Source organism: Leiobunum rupestre, chromosome 1 (genome assembly GCF_980474605.1).
Source record: "Leiobunum rupestre chromosome 1, qqLeiRupe1.1.hap1, whole genome shotgun sequence".
Classification (NCBI taxonomy): Eukaryota; Metazoa; Arthropoda; class Arachnida; order Opiliones; family Sclerosomatidae; genus Leiobunum; species Leiobunum rupestre.
In genome coordinates, this window is record NC_143384.1 from 83,351,627 (window position 1) to 83,367,409 (window position 15,783).

The 15,783-nt window shown below is 38.3% G+C and overlaps 1 protein-coding gene across 2 annotated transcripts; it reads left to right on the top strand.

Moving 5' to 3' along the window:
- The first annotated feature begins 4,134 nt into the window (after nucleotides 1-4,134).
- Nucleotides 4,135-9,645, top strand: LOC149968244 (uncharacterized). 2 transcript variants are annotated; one of them, XM_090172773.1, is made up of 2 exons: nucleotides 4,135-4,189; nucleotides 9,000-9,645. In XM_090172773.1, the coding sequence occupies exon 2, from the start codon at nucleotides 9,012-9,014 to the stop codon at nucleotides 9,570-9,572; it is 561 nt and encodes a 186-aa protein (XP_090028899.1). In that variant the 5' UTR covers nucleotides 4,135-4,189; nucleotides 9,000-9,011; the 3' UTR covers nucleotides 9,573-9,645. The 2 variants fall into 2 exon arrangements, with proteins under 2 accessions (XP_090028899.1, XP_090028902.1); XM_090172776.1 differs by lacking the exon at nucleotides 4,135-4,189 and adding an exon at nucleotides 5,824-5,903.
- The last annotated feature ends 6,138 nt before the right edge of the window (nucleotides 9,646-15,783 follow it).

A 15,783-nucleotide genomic window follows, 5' to 3' on the forward strand; every position in this document is an offset into this window, starting at 1 on the left:
ATTCTTCAGGACGTAAGGCCAATCCAGTTAATTCATTACTCTTAGAATTCCAAACCACTTTTGATATGCAATGTACTTCATCAAAAATGAGAATACCTTCGCCTAGTGGTTTTAGGAGGCCTTTCTTGACTTGTTCAACTTGAATTTCTTCATAGCGGTGTTTTTGGTCTTCTAAGTAGTCGTATCTTATTCCAGGTCTTTGGAGTCTAGCCCTTGTTAAGTCTTTAAGGGAATCTTCGCAGGGAAGTTGCAAAATATGGAAACCTTTTAATGCTCGATAAGCGGAAGGGCTTCTGAGGTACACTGCTAGAGCGAGACGATATGTTATCATTGACCACACGTGGCCACTTTTTCCAGTTTCTATATAAAATTATAATGAAATGAAGGATATTTTACCTATCTACTATTTGTTTTGAAAATATTTCACTCACCATTTTTTTGCTGATCTTTAAAAAATTGGCTAGCTTGATCCCTGTGTATTTTATTTCGGTCTTCAGCCCAAACACTTCTTAATCGCTTAGAAACTGTTGGGTTATTACACACATCAATAGCTTCATTTAGTTCATTGCTAAAGTTCTTATCAATGGTTTGAATAATTTCAGTCAGTTCAGCATTTTGCGCTGTATTAAGTGGGACTTTTTGGTCATTCAACTTCGCTTCGAGCTGTTTATTTATCATTTTCAGCCAATTTCTTTGATTTCTCACATTTGACAACCTTTTTTTGTAACTTCGGGGTGTGAGGTTAGCAAGTGTTATTTTGGATGAAACGTCCACTTTTGGTTTCTTACATGGTGCAGAGTCAATCACTGCCTTCCGTTTCAAGTAGCTTCGTCGATTATTAATCCAATTCTGGCACTCTTTGCATTTTGTGGTGGTTTTTAGTTGACTGGACTCTACAAACGAACAACTTTGGGATTCATATCTCAAATAAGGAGATGTTTTAGTAACTAGGGTTGTGCTGTTAATATTTTGTTCCGAATTAAAGTACATTTCATCAGGTGAAATGCCTTCACACAACCGATAGTTTCCTTTAGCAGAGACATAATTTAAAAGTGAAAGAAGTTCTTCTGAAACTTGAAACGAACATTGTTCCACTCAATTGTACATGGGATGAAAGCCTTTTCTACACCAAATACTTGAAAACTTGCCCGTAGGCTAGAGCCGCAAATCACAATTCGAAAGGGGTTCAAAATTATATTTTGTTCACCCCGCTCTACACTTCGGTCTGGTTCTCCAAATGAAAGATCACAGTAGTTGTGCTCCCTTAAAACTAGCTGTCTTGCAAATGAATCTAAAAGAAAGTAAAGTGAGATGATATGTATTTTGCCTGGTTTACTCTGGTAACGAAATTAATGTGAAGATTTATTACCTTGATTTCTAATCCCAGACGCGTTATGCCTTGGTTCTGGAACCCGAGGAAAATAGTACTGGCCATTTCTAACAATTACGAGAGAAAAACTATCTGTCGTACTATCATTTAAAAACAAATAAGCACCTAAATCTTCAAAACCACAACGCTGAATTTCATTTTTAATGATTAATTCCACTAAACTGGGAGTTAAGTCAAGTTCCTGACAAGTCGAATCTTCCATTTCACGCGCCATTTCTTTCCGAATAATTTAATTTTAATTTTATTAACGAGATGGCGCGCTATACTCGTTTTGGGGGCGGAACCAATAAGGAAGCAGACGACGGTTCATGTATAAAGTCGTCGAGGATGCTAGCACACGCCAAAGCTACGGCTCAAAGTTCTTAGAGGCGTAAATTAGTTCTTGGTAACATTGACTTCCTTGTTTAGATGTTGCTGCTGCGTCACGGGTGACATATCGATGACGTTTTACAACGAACAGAGTAAATTCGACGAGGCACGAGTGGCGGACTGGCGGATACAGAAAAAACCCAAGGGGAGGGGGTGCTAAAAGACATCTTGAGCTATGGGTGTAATAACAAATAAACAAGTCACATGGCGGGGGCGCAAATAATTATTAAGATATACTAATTTTAAAGATGTACGAACCGAACGGTTCGGCGCGTAGAACAGAGCTCGCCGTCGCGCCGTTTTTGCCCTGTCGAAAATTAGCCTTTCTTTAATTGTTTTGCGAAACATTATTTTTCGGCAATTAATACTTGAGGCCCCGGCGCTCAAGCGAAGTGAGTGCGCGGCGCCGTCAGGGACCAATGTATAGTCTTTGGAGATTTTTTAATTAACTTTTTAAATAATGCTTTGCGGGGAATTATTTTTGCACCATAGGGATCTCCTTCAAAAGTACTTTAAGGGGGGTCGGGAAAGGGGAACAAAGGGAGTGGCGGGGCTATTGTTCCAATTTACCGTTAATTCTACTAAATAGGCGCTAGCATAAATTCTTCGCGTCTTGTTCAACTTGTTAAAATGTTCCACGCGCTCTTCAATATTTTAGCGTAAAAGGCTCGCGCAATTTTTTTTATTTCGGGGAGCACGCGCGAAATCGCTTGAGCCCATTTACGCTAAAATATCAAAACGCGCGTGGACCTTTTTAACAAGTTGAATACGACATAAATAGAGTTTATGCTTGATTACATAGGGAAAAACAGTATGTTGGATAAATAAGATCGAATGAAGGTGGGGAAATTGAAACTAATTTGGGTAAATTCGAATACATTAGGGAAAATATAAAAAAGTAAGATAATTTTTTTGGAAAATGCATTTCATTAGAGAACTGCAAATGTTTCAGAGCCAAAATTTAACTCTAATATTCCTTAATATATAAATATTTTTCCTAATTTACTAGTATTTTTCTTAATTTGATAGTATTTTTCTTGGTTTACTGATATTTTTTTCTTGGTTTACTAGTATTTTTCTTGGTTTACTGGTATTTTTTTCTTGGTTTACTAGTATTTTTTGGCTTACTAGTATTTTATTCTTGGTTTACTAGTATTTTTCCTTCATTTACCAGTGTTTTTATCTTAATTTACTAGTATTTTTATCTTAATTTACTAGTATTTACACAATTGATTAAACCTTGTCCAATTTAGACGAATTAACCAAAATTTATTTATGTAATTACTTGACTGATCTCACTGAATTTTACTCATATTTAACTAAAATCATTCGAATTTACTAGATTTTACGGTTTTACCCAATTTATTGACCGTTGTCCAATTTAGCGGAATTAACCAAAATTTATTTAGATATATCCAACTTGACTTATCTTACTAAGACTTACTCTTATTTAACCGAAATTATTCTAATTTACCAGAATTATCTACTTTTTGTGTCAATTTATTTTAACTTTGTCGAAATTACTTAATTGGATTTTGTTACTTTTAATATCATTTATTAACAAATACTTGAACTTACCTTAATTGATTGTAATTTACCTTAATTTGGTCGCATTTACCCAACGACGGGCGAATTTACCCAAAATTAATTTCTATTACCCAAAAATTGTAATCAATTTAAATTTTGAAAAAATATAAAAAAATGTTAGTTTTTTAAAATTTAATTTTTTTTACAGGGGGGGGGACACACTTGTTATCTGTGATTTTCCCATGTTAAGTCACACATTAAGAAGTTAATTTTATGTTGTCAATAACATTTTCGGTTGCCATGGCAACACTATTGCCCAGCATAACTTTTCCCATTAGGAATTTTCAAGTTACGTTAAAGGGATCCATCACTAACAACAGGGGGAGGCATAGGGGTAACATAAAATCCAGACTGACAGTGTGTTTCAAAACCAGTTTTTGGTGACCCCTGTGCCTTCCCCTGTTGTTGAGGGATCCCTTTAAGGTTAAGGTCTACCATATTTTCGAGTTTAAAGAAAATCGGTGGGTTACACCTCGGGGCGTCTTGTGAGTTTCGCGATAGCAATAGTTACGTAATCTGCATGGGAAGGAATGGCCTTATGTTGCATTGTGTCGCAACGGACTTGGTGTCCAGCGTCTGGATACTCTGAGGAGAATAGGTGTCTGGGGGATAAATGGAACCTTAAGTGAAACTCTCAGTTTCCCGGGGGGGGGGGGGTATCAAAAGGGCAATGCGAGGAGGAAAATTCGGGCTTTCTCATTTCGCCAGTCTCTCACTCTCTCAGACGACACTCTCCTAGGAGGACGTATCTCTCTGACTACAATCGCGCCACACAGTAGTTAAAAGTAGTCGAAAGTCGAAGTACGGAGATCTGCAGATGGTCTGTTATTTGTTTAATTGAAGGTAACTATGCTTTTAAATTTTACTAGAAAATATATTTTTTTTACAGAACCATATTTGAGCAACTTATTAGTTATTCAGATAGTAATTTCCGGTTTTGGGGCCTACGGTAACTTAAACATAAATTTTTTGTAATTTCCTGTTTTATGGCGAGCATTTCATTACACTTAGATAATAGGTGTTTCTATAATATAAAACAAAAAATTGAAGAATCAAATGTTTTTATGAGTCACTCACGAGTGCGAGTTATTTTAGTGCTTTATTTACACGCGCGTTTTTCAAATTCCGAAAGGTATCTCGACTGCAATCTTTATATATTTTTGCTTCAAGAGCTATAGCTAAGTAACGTAGACAAAACATTGTAACATGGAGCGCGTCAAAATTCTGAGAATTCTTCCCTTGATAGTGAGAATTCTCACTTCTCAAAATTTTTACGGTCCTTCTCACAGGAAGTGACGTAATCTCTTCTCCCTAGTTCGCTTGACAGCATTCTCACTTGGTCAAAAAGGGTTGGAAATTATAATTAAAAATGGCAACTAATATTCTAGTCAGTTTACTTGATGCTGAAGAAAATGAACAGAATTTTTGTGGATGAAAATGAATTTCAGATGAAACCTAGACTTTTAAATTATAAATAAAATGTATTCTTCCTTCATACATTGTCGTGAAATCGTGTAAAAATAAAATATGTTGTCAAAAGCTTAGTTGACAACGTTCGTGATATTCTCGTAAGCTGCCATCTTTAGAAGAATCTTTTTATAATAGAATTATTTTGACGCTTTTTTGCCAGTTCTCACGGGGAGAATAATATGCGAGAGAAGAATTCCTTAGAATTTTACGCTTCCATATCCTCCCGTATTTTATAGTAACACCTATAGGAAATATAGGGCCATCTGCCTTAATATCCGCAAACTAAATATGGGAAGAAATACCAGACACCTTTGGAATTTCTAGGTTTCCGGTTGAACTGTTATGCAAAGAGAATTTTGAACGAGCAGACAGATTTCATATATTCAAATTAAAACTCGGTCGGTAGGCGGCGATAGTTATGACCAAAATTTAAACTACTCACGAAGCCTATTTAAAGTACTAGTAAATTCAGGTTTTATTCTGAACAATAGATGTTTCTATAAAATAAATAAGAAGTAAAAAAATAGAATATGTTGCTCTTACGTCACAAAACACGGCTTTATTAGTGTATTCTTCGCACGCGCGCTAAAAAAACCTATATTCCTCTGGCGACTGTAGTGCGTGCTCGTAGAATTGTAAAAGAAAGAGGCTGTGACGCAAGAGCCAACATATTCTATTTTTTTACTGTTATTAATTTTATTTTATAGCAATATCTATTAGATGCTAGTATAAATAGATTAAATATAGAATATAGCTGTATTTTTCATTTTCCTTGGCTATTAGGTATTAGCTCTTATAATACAATACAGTCAAATCATGTATAAAAGTGGTATATTGGCACGCATTGTTTAATTATTTAATATAAATTTACTCACGAAATTTTGCACGTGGTCTCTAAAATAGCACGCGCTCTTATCTTTAACAGTACAATAAATCTAACATAAACACGTGATTTCCTGTATTTTATATATCTTTGTAGATTATAGGCCTAAACCATATCAATAGCTGCTGTTAAAACTGTGGCGTTATCACTTCACAACTTTTTTCGATCATCTGGTCTGCATTTAAATTGACTTTCCAATTAAATGTATATTATGAAAACTTAAATTTTTGTTGCAGCAATAAGAATTGGTTTAACTTCCATTTTCACTCACAAACTATGTATGCAATAGACACTTCAATAAATCATCATCAAGGAAGTAATATTTCCCAGAGCCAAGACCTGCAAGCTAATGTTTATATAGCGATTTTTGAAATAATGGAAACTTTTCACTGGTACGGTATGAAACTAGTGCTACATTTTAACCAGGTAGCAATTTTTTCATATTAAAGCTTAACGAAAGCACAACATTCTTTTTACACTTTAAAAGTTGCTATTATTTCAAATAGGAATAAAACAGTAAATTGTTGTAAAATGTTGCTCTTACGACAAAACCTGCTTTATTAGTATATTCCTTGCACGAGCGATTTGCACGTGCTAGAAAAAGCTATATTCCTCTGGAGACTGTAGCGCGCGCTCGTAGACTTGTAAAAGTAAGAGACTGTGACGTAAGAGCAACATTTAAACGTCAAGAAGGCCACGTTACTTCATAAAAAGAACTACAGGGTGTTTCAAAGGGTTATGCAAAAATTTTAAGGAGGTTTTTTCCCCATTTTACTACGATGGGTTAAGAGAGTGCCAGAGAGCTTCAAAGGGTGGCCTACTAGCCCCTGAAAGTAGGCTGCGACAACAACATAACCAAGCAACAGGGACTTTAAATACGGTTTAAGTATACTTTTTTTACGCTGGTTACCTCGATTTGTTTACAAAGTCCCTTTTTTAACCTAACACACGAACCCAAACCTTAATGTTCGCATTTACCCGCTGCTTGGTTTTGCGCTTGTTGCAGCCTACTTCCAGGGGCTAGTAGCCCACACTTGGAAGCTCTCTGGCGCTCTTTTAACTCATCGTAGGAAAATGGGAAAAACAGGCATACTTCTCAACTCACCCCCTACAACTCCTTAAAATTGTTGCATAACCTTTTGAAACACCCTGTACAATTGTTGGATCTTAAAATCAATTTTGCGCTTGAAAATACGCCGCCATGTTAGAGTATAAAACTAGGTTAATATGCCTGCTATACCTCATAATGTAAAAGTACTGTCACGCGCAAAAACGTCATTTAAAAATGGGTCAATTGCGGTGCATTGGAAACATTATTCTAAATGTGTGACTCGAACTTTGATCAAAGAATACAAACCGGTTACAAGTATTTAAACCATGATTGGTATAAATAAATGCATTCTTGTTGACCAGATAAGATAATAAGTTGTTTATTTGATTTAAGACGTTATTAAACCTTTCTATAAGGGTCATTTTCGTTAAAATAAAAATCAAACTTTCTAAGAATTGCAATTTTCGAAGCATTGTAGACTTTGTAGTCATAAGTTGGGTTCCACGTTGTTGATAAATTAAGTTAAATCGATAGTATAGAATCTGCTCATTCGAAAAAAAATCCACATCTCAATACTGCTTATTGAAAAATAAACAGAACGACGATAAACAATTCATATATTCACTATCTTGTCTAAAAACTGTCTACCCTTGTAGAGTAATACACATAAATAAATGTGTGTTAGAGTCCGCTTTTATATGGTATGGTTGCTAAAATAGGTAAATGTTTTTTTCTACCTCACTAGCTATTGAAGATAGCACGCGCTCGGGTCGATAAAGATTTTGAAATTAAGAAGTCCACGTGCGAAACGAGCGTGCCAATAAAGCAATAAAAAGGCTTAGCTCGTGACGCGGAGAAAAACATTTTATATTTTTAATTTTTTGTTTTACTTTTTGGAAACGCCCATTAATAATCGTAGGCCACTCGGGGGTGGGGCCTATTTTCGTTGTCATGGTAACTAACGAGTTGAGGTTGGCCTCGACATTAAGATGCCCATTGTGGCTTCGGCGACCAGGCTGAGAAATAAGGAATTTTTTGAAACAGGACCTGTGGCCAGTAGAGCCTAGGTAGTTTAATTAAAAAACTGGCCACTTACCATTTTTAACCTTAAAAATCAGGCTTTCATAACTTATGGTCAAATAATCTATTCTTGACAATATGTGCTAGAAGCAAAGACCAAAATCTTGAAGGGAAAAAATTAATTAAGTGGTCACCAGGGTCACTAACACCACAATCATTAAATTTAAACGGGCCCAGCTAATTTTTAAACTGGCGATTGGCCTGTGATAGTGCCTTATTTCTCACACTGTCGGCGACTGTTTTAAGGCACTACGTGGAAGCACCGAATACTCTACAACGGTTTTCTGGCTACTTCTTATTTCGTATATTCGGTATTTTAGTGTACATTAATATATGACCGACGTAGTCCAGACGGTCCTCATAGAACTATCACTGTGGGGGGCTCCATACCCGGCTCTCAAGGTCATGTGATCGGGGCGCTGGGTCACTGGAACCTCATGGGTGTTCCACACTCGTCATTCTGTGACCTACTAAGGAGGGTAGTTTGCAGTGGAAGAGGAAGCCACTCTAGTCCTCAGCTGTGCGAGGGTGGGTCTCGGGCAGCCCATGGTGTCGCCTTTTGTTGGGCCGTGATGAGGGCGTTTGTTTGCTATATGTGAGGCGGTCAAAATGGCTGTCTCACTGGCCGAACGTTGTTTCGCAAAGCGCACTTTTGTCCGGGGCTGGTTGTTTTAGGTGGCCGCTGTAGTGCTTAAGGCGGAGCAGCGGGGTACAAATACATATACTTATGCTTATTTCGACTAACTGTCACATTTATGAATAGTTATTATAGACCTTTTGTATTGTACGACATTCGATCTAAACGTATGCGGCATGATTATAATATAATTCCTAAGGTCTGGGAATTTGAAAATTGCATAAAAAGTTTGGGAATTATAAAAAAATATTCGGGGAATTAAATTTTATCTTCAAAATATTTGAAGGTAATTTTGCTACATTTCGGTGAGAATTTCTATGATTAAAAGGTCCGCCATTTTTAAGTGTTTCAACAAAGTTTTCTTTCTTGAATTAAAAACTTTTGATAACAGTAAAATATAAAGGAAAACTTGGAAAAGCGAATTTGAATATGAAGATTTTGTGGCAACCCTGTCTTCGTTTTACTGTATTAAAAGAAAAATAGGCCTACCCAGAACATAATTGTATATTACTATTGATTTTGTTATTTTCAGCAAGACAACAAAATGAGCCCCTCGGGAAACGTAAACGCCAGAATTAAGTCATTCGTGTGGGTAATGGCCAATAAGGACATTGTGGACCCGAGGGAAAGAGTGGTCGACCTGAATCGCCAAAGCGAGCGATTTCCTTTGGACGGTCCGAAACCCAGAGGGATATGGACGGCCAAATTGGAAATGGTCATGCAGAAACCCGACCACAACGCTGACGTCTACAAACACGTGCTCCGGCTGTCCGCCAGATCTGAGCGCAGGATGGACGTCACGGAAGAGAGCAGCTACGCTGTCCGCATTTACACTCGCAGAAGTAACGGCAACGAGCAATACCTCATCGTCGTCTTTGAGGGTAAAGTGGTCATCAAGGAGGACACGCTATATTTCGAGAAGATAGTGGACGAAGAGAAAGTCGTCCACCAGATAACGCACTTCGGCAACCCGGATTTGTGCGTCGCAATAAAAATCACCGAAGTACTGAAAAAGAAATCTCAGTCGCCCTCAACTCCAGCCAAGAACACCAGGAATTCCGCGGTTGGCAAAAAACGAAACTTCAATGGTACTATCCATTTGTAATCGAGAACTAACAAAGATGACAAATCCCAAAACGTACTATTCGCCCATTCGCTTTGGATGGCTGCTTTTGTACTTTAACTTACACCCAAGTGCCAATAATTTCAATAATTTTAATTCCAAGTGCCAATATTAATCATAGTTATGGTGCTACCATCTTAGACCAAGAAACACAGGGACGTCTCGCTCATAGCATACCCAACGCTTTATTTTTCGGCGGGGCTTTGTTGCGGCTGCGGTAGGAAGAGGGGGGTTAGGTGATACAGATAGTCAATGGGCGCCATCCATGACAGATAAAAATAACGTTTCTTAAAGAACTCGAAACAAAATAATCAGCTAAGAGTTACATATTTTTAAATTATTTTATATATTTTTTAATATTTTAGGGACACAAATATTAAACAACATAGCAGAAATTTAGTTTTTTTGGAGTCACGCTGTTGGAGGCCACGTGCTGACAGATTGTAGGGCTGTGCACGTGACTCAAATAGCCAATAAAAATTGACTCACCTTCGCGACACAGCGCGAGATAAATAGGAAATATGCAGCCGCAACGAAGCTTCGGGCGCGAAATATCTCCCGTGCGACGTCCCTGTGTTTCTTGGTCTAAGCTACCATTAACGAAAATGCAAATATAAATATATAAAACTTCATTGTTTATTAGTTCATTAGAAATTGACTTTGGGTTTTGGGGGCGGTGTTCAAATACCACATACTACGTTTAATTCATTTTAATTAATAAAAATTCGAAGTACTTTAAAATTTTAAATATTATATTTCATTGTGAAATCAAAATTGTATCTTATTATTTTTAAAAATAGATCGATTACACAAGTTTGAATTAAATTGAAATGGTATATTATAAAAATAATTTATTATTAATGTATATCAAAGTCGTAATTTTAACAAATTAAGAATGCACTTGTTGTTTCATCACAGTTTTACTTTTAGCAATAGGTTGATGACACCTTAGTAAACCAAATTAATTTATGACAAGAAATTGTCATTTATGTATATCAAAGCTAAATTATGAATGTTCGTGGAATATTTTTTTTAAATAAAATTTCTAGCGTTATTTGTTTGATTGATTAATTCAAATATTTTAAGCACTGGTTGAAATCAAGTTATTTTTCAAATACGATAATGAAAATGGTAAATAGTTTCAGTTTTTAAAAAGAAACTGTCTCCACTAGTAGCGTGACCGAGCTACAGGTCCTCCGTAAGCAGACTGCACCGTGCACGTGCCTTTCTTTTAATAAACACCCACGACATCCTCGGGAAAATCAAGCAATGCGCCCAACCTCTGATTGGCTAGATCTGCCAAGATTTTCGCATCATTTGAAACGTTTTACACATGTGTTGGAATTATTATTTATTTATTTGGAGCAGTGGCGTAGCTAGCATGGGTGACAGACACCCGGGGTGGATATCGTGGTGTGCTACTTACTAGTCCCTAGTTTGTGTTAATTTTTTTCACGGTTTGGTGTCAGCCCCAAATCACGCCCACCCGAGGTGGGCCACACCCGCTGCCTAACCCTAGCTACGCCACTGAGATTAAACTAACGTTTCAGATAAATTTTCAATCGTGAAGACCATCTAAAGGCAAAATTGGTCGCCATCTAAATCCGTGAAACCGAACTTTTGTCGAGAAAACCACAATAGTAATATTTTAATTTAATTATAGAATGTCATTAATTCAGGTGGCCGTGTTACACTGCGTAGGACGTGTTGAAAACTAAAACCAAAACGCACTTGTAGGGAGAGCTTAAATTGACTGGCGATTAAAGCGGACTGAAACACTCCAATCGCTGATTTCTTGACCTGACACGATGGGTTACGTGAGAATTAAAATGAATTGAAACCAACCAAACTTCTTTAAAAACAAAACAACTACTTTATATAAACTGATTTTACTAAGTTATTTTACTAAATGCCCTAACACAAGGGGCGCTTAACTAGGAGACGGCCGAACTCCCGCAGTCGCTCCTTTCTGGACACGTGACCATCCCGCGGATGGTCGACACTTTATATACATTCCCTTTCCTTTCTCAACATGAGGAAACAACTCCCTCTAGCTACTTGGGGAATTTCCACACTTTATTTTTTTCGCTTCCCTTCATAGGGCGGCTATAAGCTATTTCTTTAACAAAAGGTATTGGCCCAAATGGCGCCTACAAAATACGTGGGGAAATACCGATAACTAAATGACAAAAATACACACAATACACTACCGAAATTACAAATATTACAAAATTAAATTCAACATAACAATACACTAATTTACCTATATACATTAATATTATTAGTTTACATTTAATTAATTAATTAAAATCAAAAACAATTTAATAGAATCGATATTTAACAACCTCCCCGAGTTGAACCTTTAGTTCAACAACTTAAATTTCCAAATTATAAAGAAGATTGATCGGGCGTTTTACACGGGTTCCGTTAGGAAGACACACCATACACGATCTGACTACTTGGTCTAGACCTCGGATTGCGTCTTCCACTACTCCAATTTTCCACAATAGTCGCGGAGTCTTTATTTCTTCCAGTAGAACCATGTCGTCCTCTTTCAATTCCTTGCTGGTTACGCAATTTGGTTTATGGTGCGCGGATCTTAGTTCTAAGAGATAATCCTTTTTCCAACGCACCCAGAATCGGTCCAGCAGAGCTTGTCGATATTTTAACCGTTTTGTTAATTCGTCCCGTTGATAATTCCTTACTTCGTTTGCGGAATATACTCGCGAAGGAAGAGCTGTCAAATGTTTGCCGACTTGAAAATGCGATGGAGTTCACGGGGCTGGTTCTCCGGCGTCTTGATAAACATCACTTATAAGTCTCGAGTTGACCGTAGCTTCTATCTCTATCAAGATAGTTTCTAATTCTTCGTAAGTAACGCGGGCCTGCCAGAGTGTTTTCTTCAAAGATGACTTGACGGATCTGACCAGTAGCGTAGCCAGGATTTGGTTTCGGGGGGGGGGGGGGGGGCACACCATTGAAAAAAAAGTAAAACAATAAAAATATTTGTACGTACGACCATACGTTTCGGGGGGGGGGGGCATGTGCCCCCATGTCCCCCCTGGCTACGCCACTGGATCTGACCATCCTCTCCCAGAACCCGCCCCACCAAGCGGCGCGATCCGCGATGTACGTCCAAGAGATACGGAAGGTACCGAAAATATTTGCAACTTCAGGATGACGTAAATTGCTCAATAGGCTGTTTAAGTCTGCTTCAGCTCGTTTGAACGTTTTAGCATTATCGCTATACACTACTCGCACCATTCCACGACGCGCTATAAAACGACGAAATGCCAACAAAAACTAGATCTGATACGATCTCTAAATGCACTCCTCTGGTTACCGCGCAAGTAAATAACGCGATGTAACATTTGTCTCCTTGCTTGGTGTACATCGGTCCGCCGAAATCAATCCCGCACACTGAAAACGGGGGTGACGGGTTTATTCTGGCGTCGGGTAATGGGCCCATTGTGGCCGTTGAAGCTCGCGCGCGAAAACGTTTGCACCTTGGGCAAGTCTGCACTTCTTGTTTTACAAGTTGTCTTAATTTTGGTATCCAGTATTGTTCTCGAATTTCCGTCAACGTTTCATTTACGAAAGCGTGTTTTAGTCGAATATGACATTGGTCAGTAATTAGCTCTGATAATTTGTGTTTGTGGGATAAAATCCACGGGTGACGCTCTCTATAACTAAGATTATCCGCGTCTATACGACCTCCTACGCGTATAAGACCATCTTTATCGAGATATGGACTCCAAGTTAAAATATTTGACGTTTTTGGTATTTCTTTGCCTAATTTTAAGAAATTAACCTCTTCTGGATAACTATCATTTTGGGCTACTCCTATCCAATATTTTTCTGCGCTAATTAATTCTTCAGCTGGTAAGGGGTCTTTATTTTTAACATTTGGTTTGTATTATTTAGAAATCTCTTAAGCCCAGCCGTGATCCTTAAAACCAAAACCAAGGAACTATAATTTTTAAGTGGGAGTTTGATTTTCGGCTTCTCCCGAAACCAAACAAACATATTCATTTTTAGCACGCAATTCACTTTTAAGCTCGTTTTCATCGACTTCTGGTTTTACATCTGGGTCTAACTTAATTTGATTTTGAAGAAAAGATGGACCATGCCACCATAACTCGCTTTCTTTTAATTCGTTAAGCTTCTTACCCCTAGTGGGTAAGTCAGCCGGGTTTTCTTTACCGAGGCAGTGTTGCCAGCAAGTTGGATCAACTAATTTTTTCTAATCTCTAACTCTATTGGAAACAAATGGCTTCCACTTAGCGGCTGATCCTCTGATCCAATGTAACACTATAGTTGAGTCTGTCCATAAATGGATGGTACTTGGGTCATAGGCTAAAGTTTCCCTCAGATTTTACATAAGCCTGGCGCCTAACAATGCTCCCATTAGTCCATATTAGTGCTAAATATCTGCTTTAAGAAAATACTAATTTTATCACCGAGATAATATAAAATCACATGGCCTGAACAGCTTTTGTATTGGTTTGCCCACCCGGGTATCCTGAGGGTGGGCGGTGGCCACTCTTTAACATAGGATGGTAAATTATATATCAAACGCTAGGAAATCATATGGCCTCAACAGCTTTTGTATAGGTTTGCCCACCCGGGTATCCTGAGGGTGGGCAGTGGCCACTCTTTAACATAGGATGGTAAATTATATATCAAACGCTAGGAAATCATATGGCCTCAACAGCTTTTGTATAGGTTTGCCCAACCGGGTATCCTGAGGGTGGGCAGTGGCCACTCTTTAACATAGGATGGTAAATTATATATCAAACGCTAGGAAATCATATGGCCTCAACAGCTTTTGTATAGGTTTGCCCACCCGGGTATCCTGAGGGTGGGCGGTGGCCACTCTTTAACATAGGATGGTAAATTATATATCAAACGCTAGGAAATCATATGGCCTCAACAGCTTTTGTATAGGTTTGCCCAACCGGGTATCCTGAGGGTGGGCAGTGGCCACTCTTTAACATAGGATGGTAAATTATATATCAAACGCTAGGAAATCATATGGCCTCAACAGCTTTTGTATAGGTTTGCCCACCCGGGTATCCTGAGGGTGGGCAGTGGCCACTCTTTAACATAGGATGGTAAATTATATATCAAACGCTAGGAAATCATATGGCCTCAACAGCTTTTGTATAGGTTTGCCCACCCGGGTATCCTGAGGGTGAGCGGTGGCCACTCTTTAACATAGGATGGTAAATTATATATCAAAAGATAGGAAATCATATGGCCTCAACAGCTTTTGTATTGGTTTGCCCACCCGGGTATCCTGAGGGTGGGCGGTGGCCACTCTTTAACATAGGATGGTAAATTATATATCAAACGCTAGGAAATCATATGGCCTCAACAGCTTTTGTATTGGTTTGCCCACCCGGGTATCCTGAGGGTGGGCGGTGGCCACTCTTTAACATAGGATGGTAAATTATATATCAAACGCTAGGAAATCATATGGCCTCAACAGCTTTTGTATAGGTTTGCCCACCCGGGTATCCTGAGGGTGGGCAGTGGCCACTCTTTAACATAGGATGGTAAATTATATATCAAACGCTAGGAAATCATATGGCCTCAACAGCTTTTGTATAGGTTTGCCCACCCGGGTATCCTGAGGGTGGGCAGTGGCCACTCTTTAACATAGGATGGTAAATTATATATCAAACGCTAGGAAATCATATGGCCTCAACAGCTTTTGTATAGGTTTGCCCACCCGGGTATCCTGAGGGTGGGCAGTGGCCACTCTTTAACATAGGATGGTAAATTATATATCAAAAGATAGGAAATCACATGGCCTCAACAGCTTTTGTATTGGTTTGCCCGCCCGTGAATCCTGAGGGTGGGCGGTGGCTAGGATATCTGGCTTTCACCCAGAAGGCCCGGGTTCGATTCCCGGTATCGGAGCTTCTCACTATGTATGTTACCAATTGGTTAATTTTTATTTATCTCGTTTTTTAAAAAAACGGTGTTTTCAAGCCTTATGAACGCGCGCATTTGCGAGAGAGTAGCGATTTCGGTCATCCGATATGGTCTAGTGGCTAGGATATCTGGCTTTCACCCAGAAGGCCCGAGTTCGATTCCCGGTATCGGAGCTTCTCACTATGTATATTACCAATTGATTAATTTTTATTTATCTCGTTTTTTTAAAAAAACGGTGTTTTCAAGCCTTATG

Excerpts from the sequence above, each read along its gene's own strand:
- LOC149968244 (XM_090172773.1), top strand. The coding sequence starts at position 9,012 with ATGAGCCCCTCGGGAAACGTAAACGCCAGAATTAAGTCATTCGTGTGG.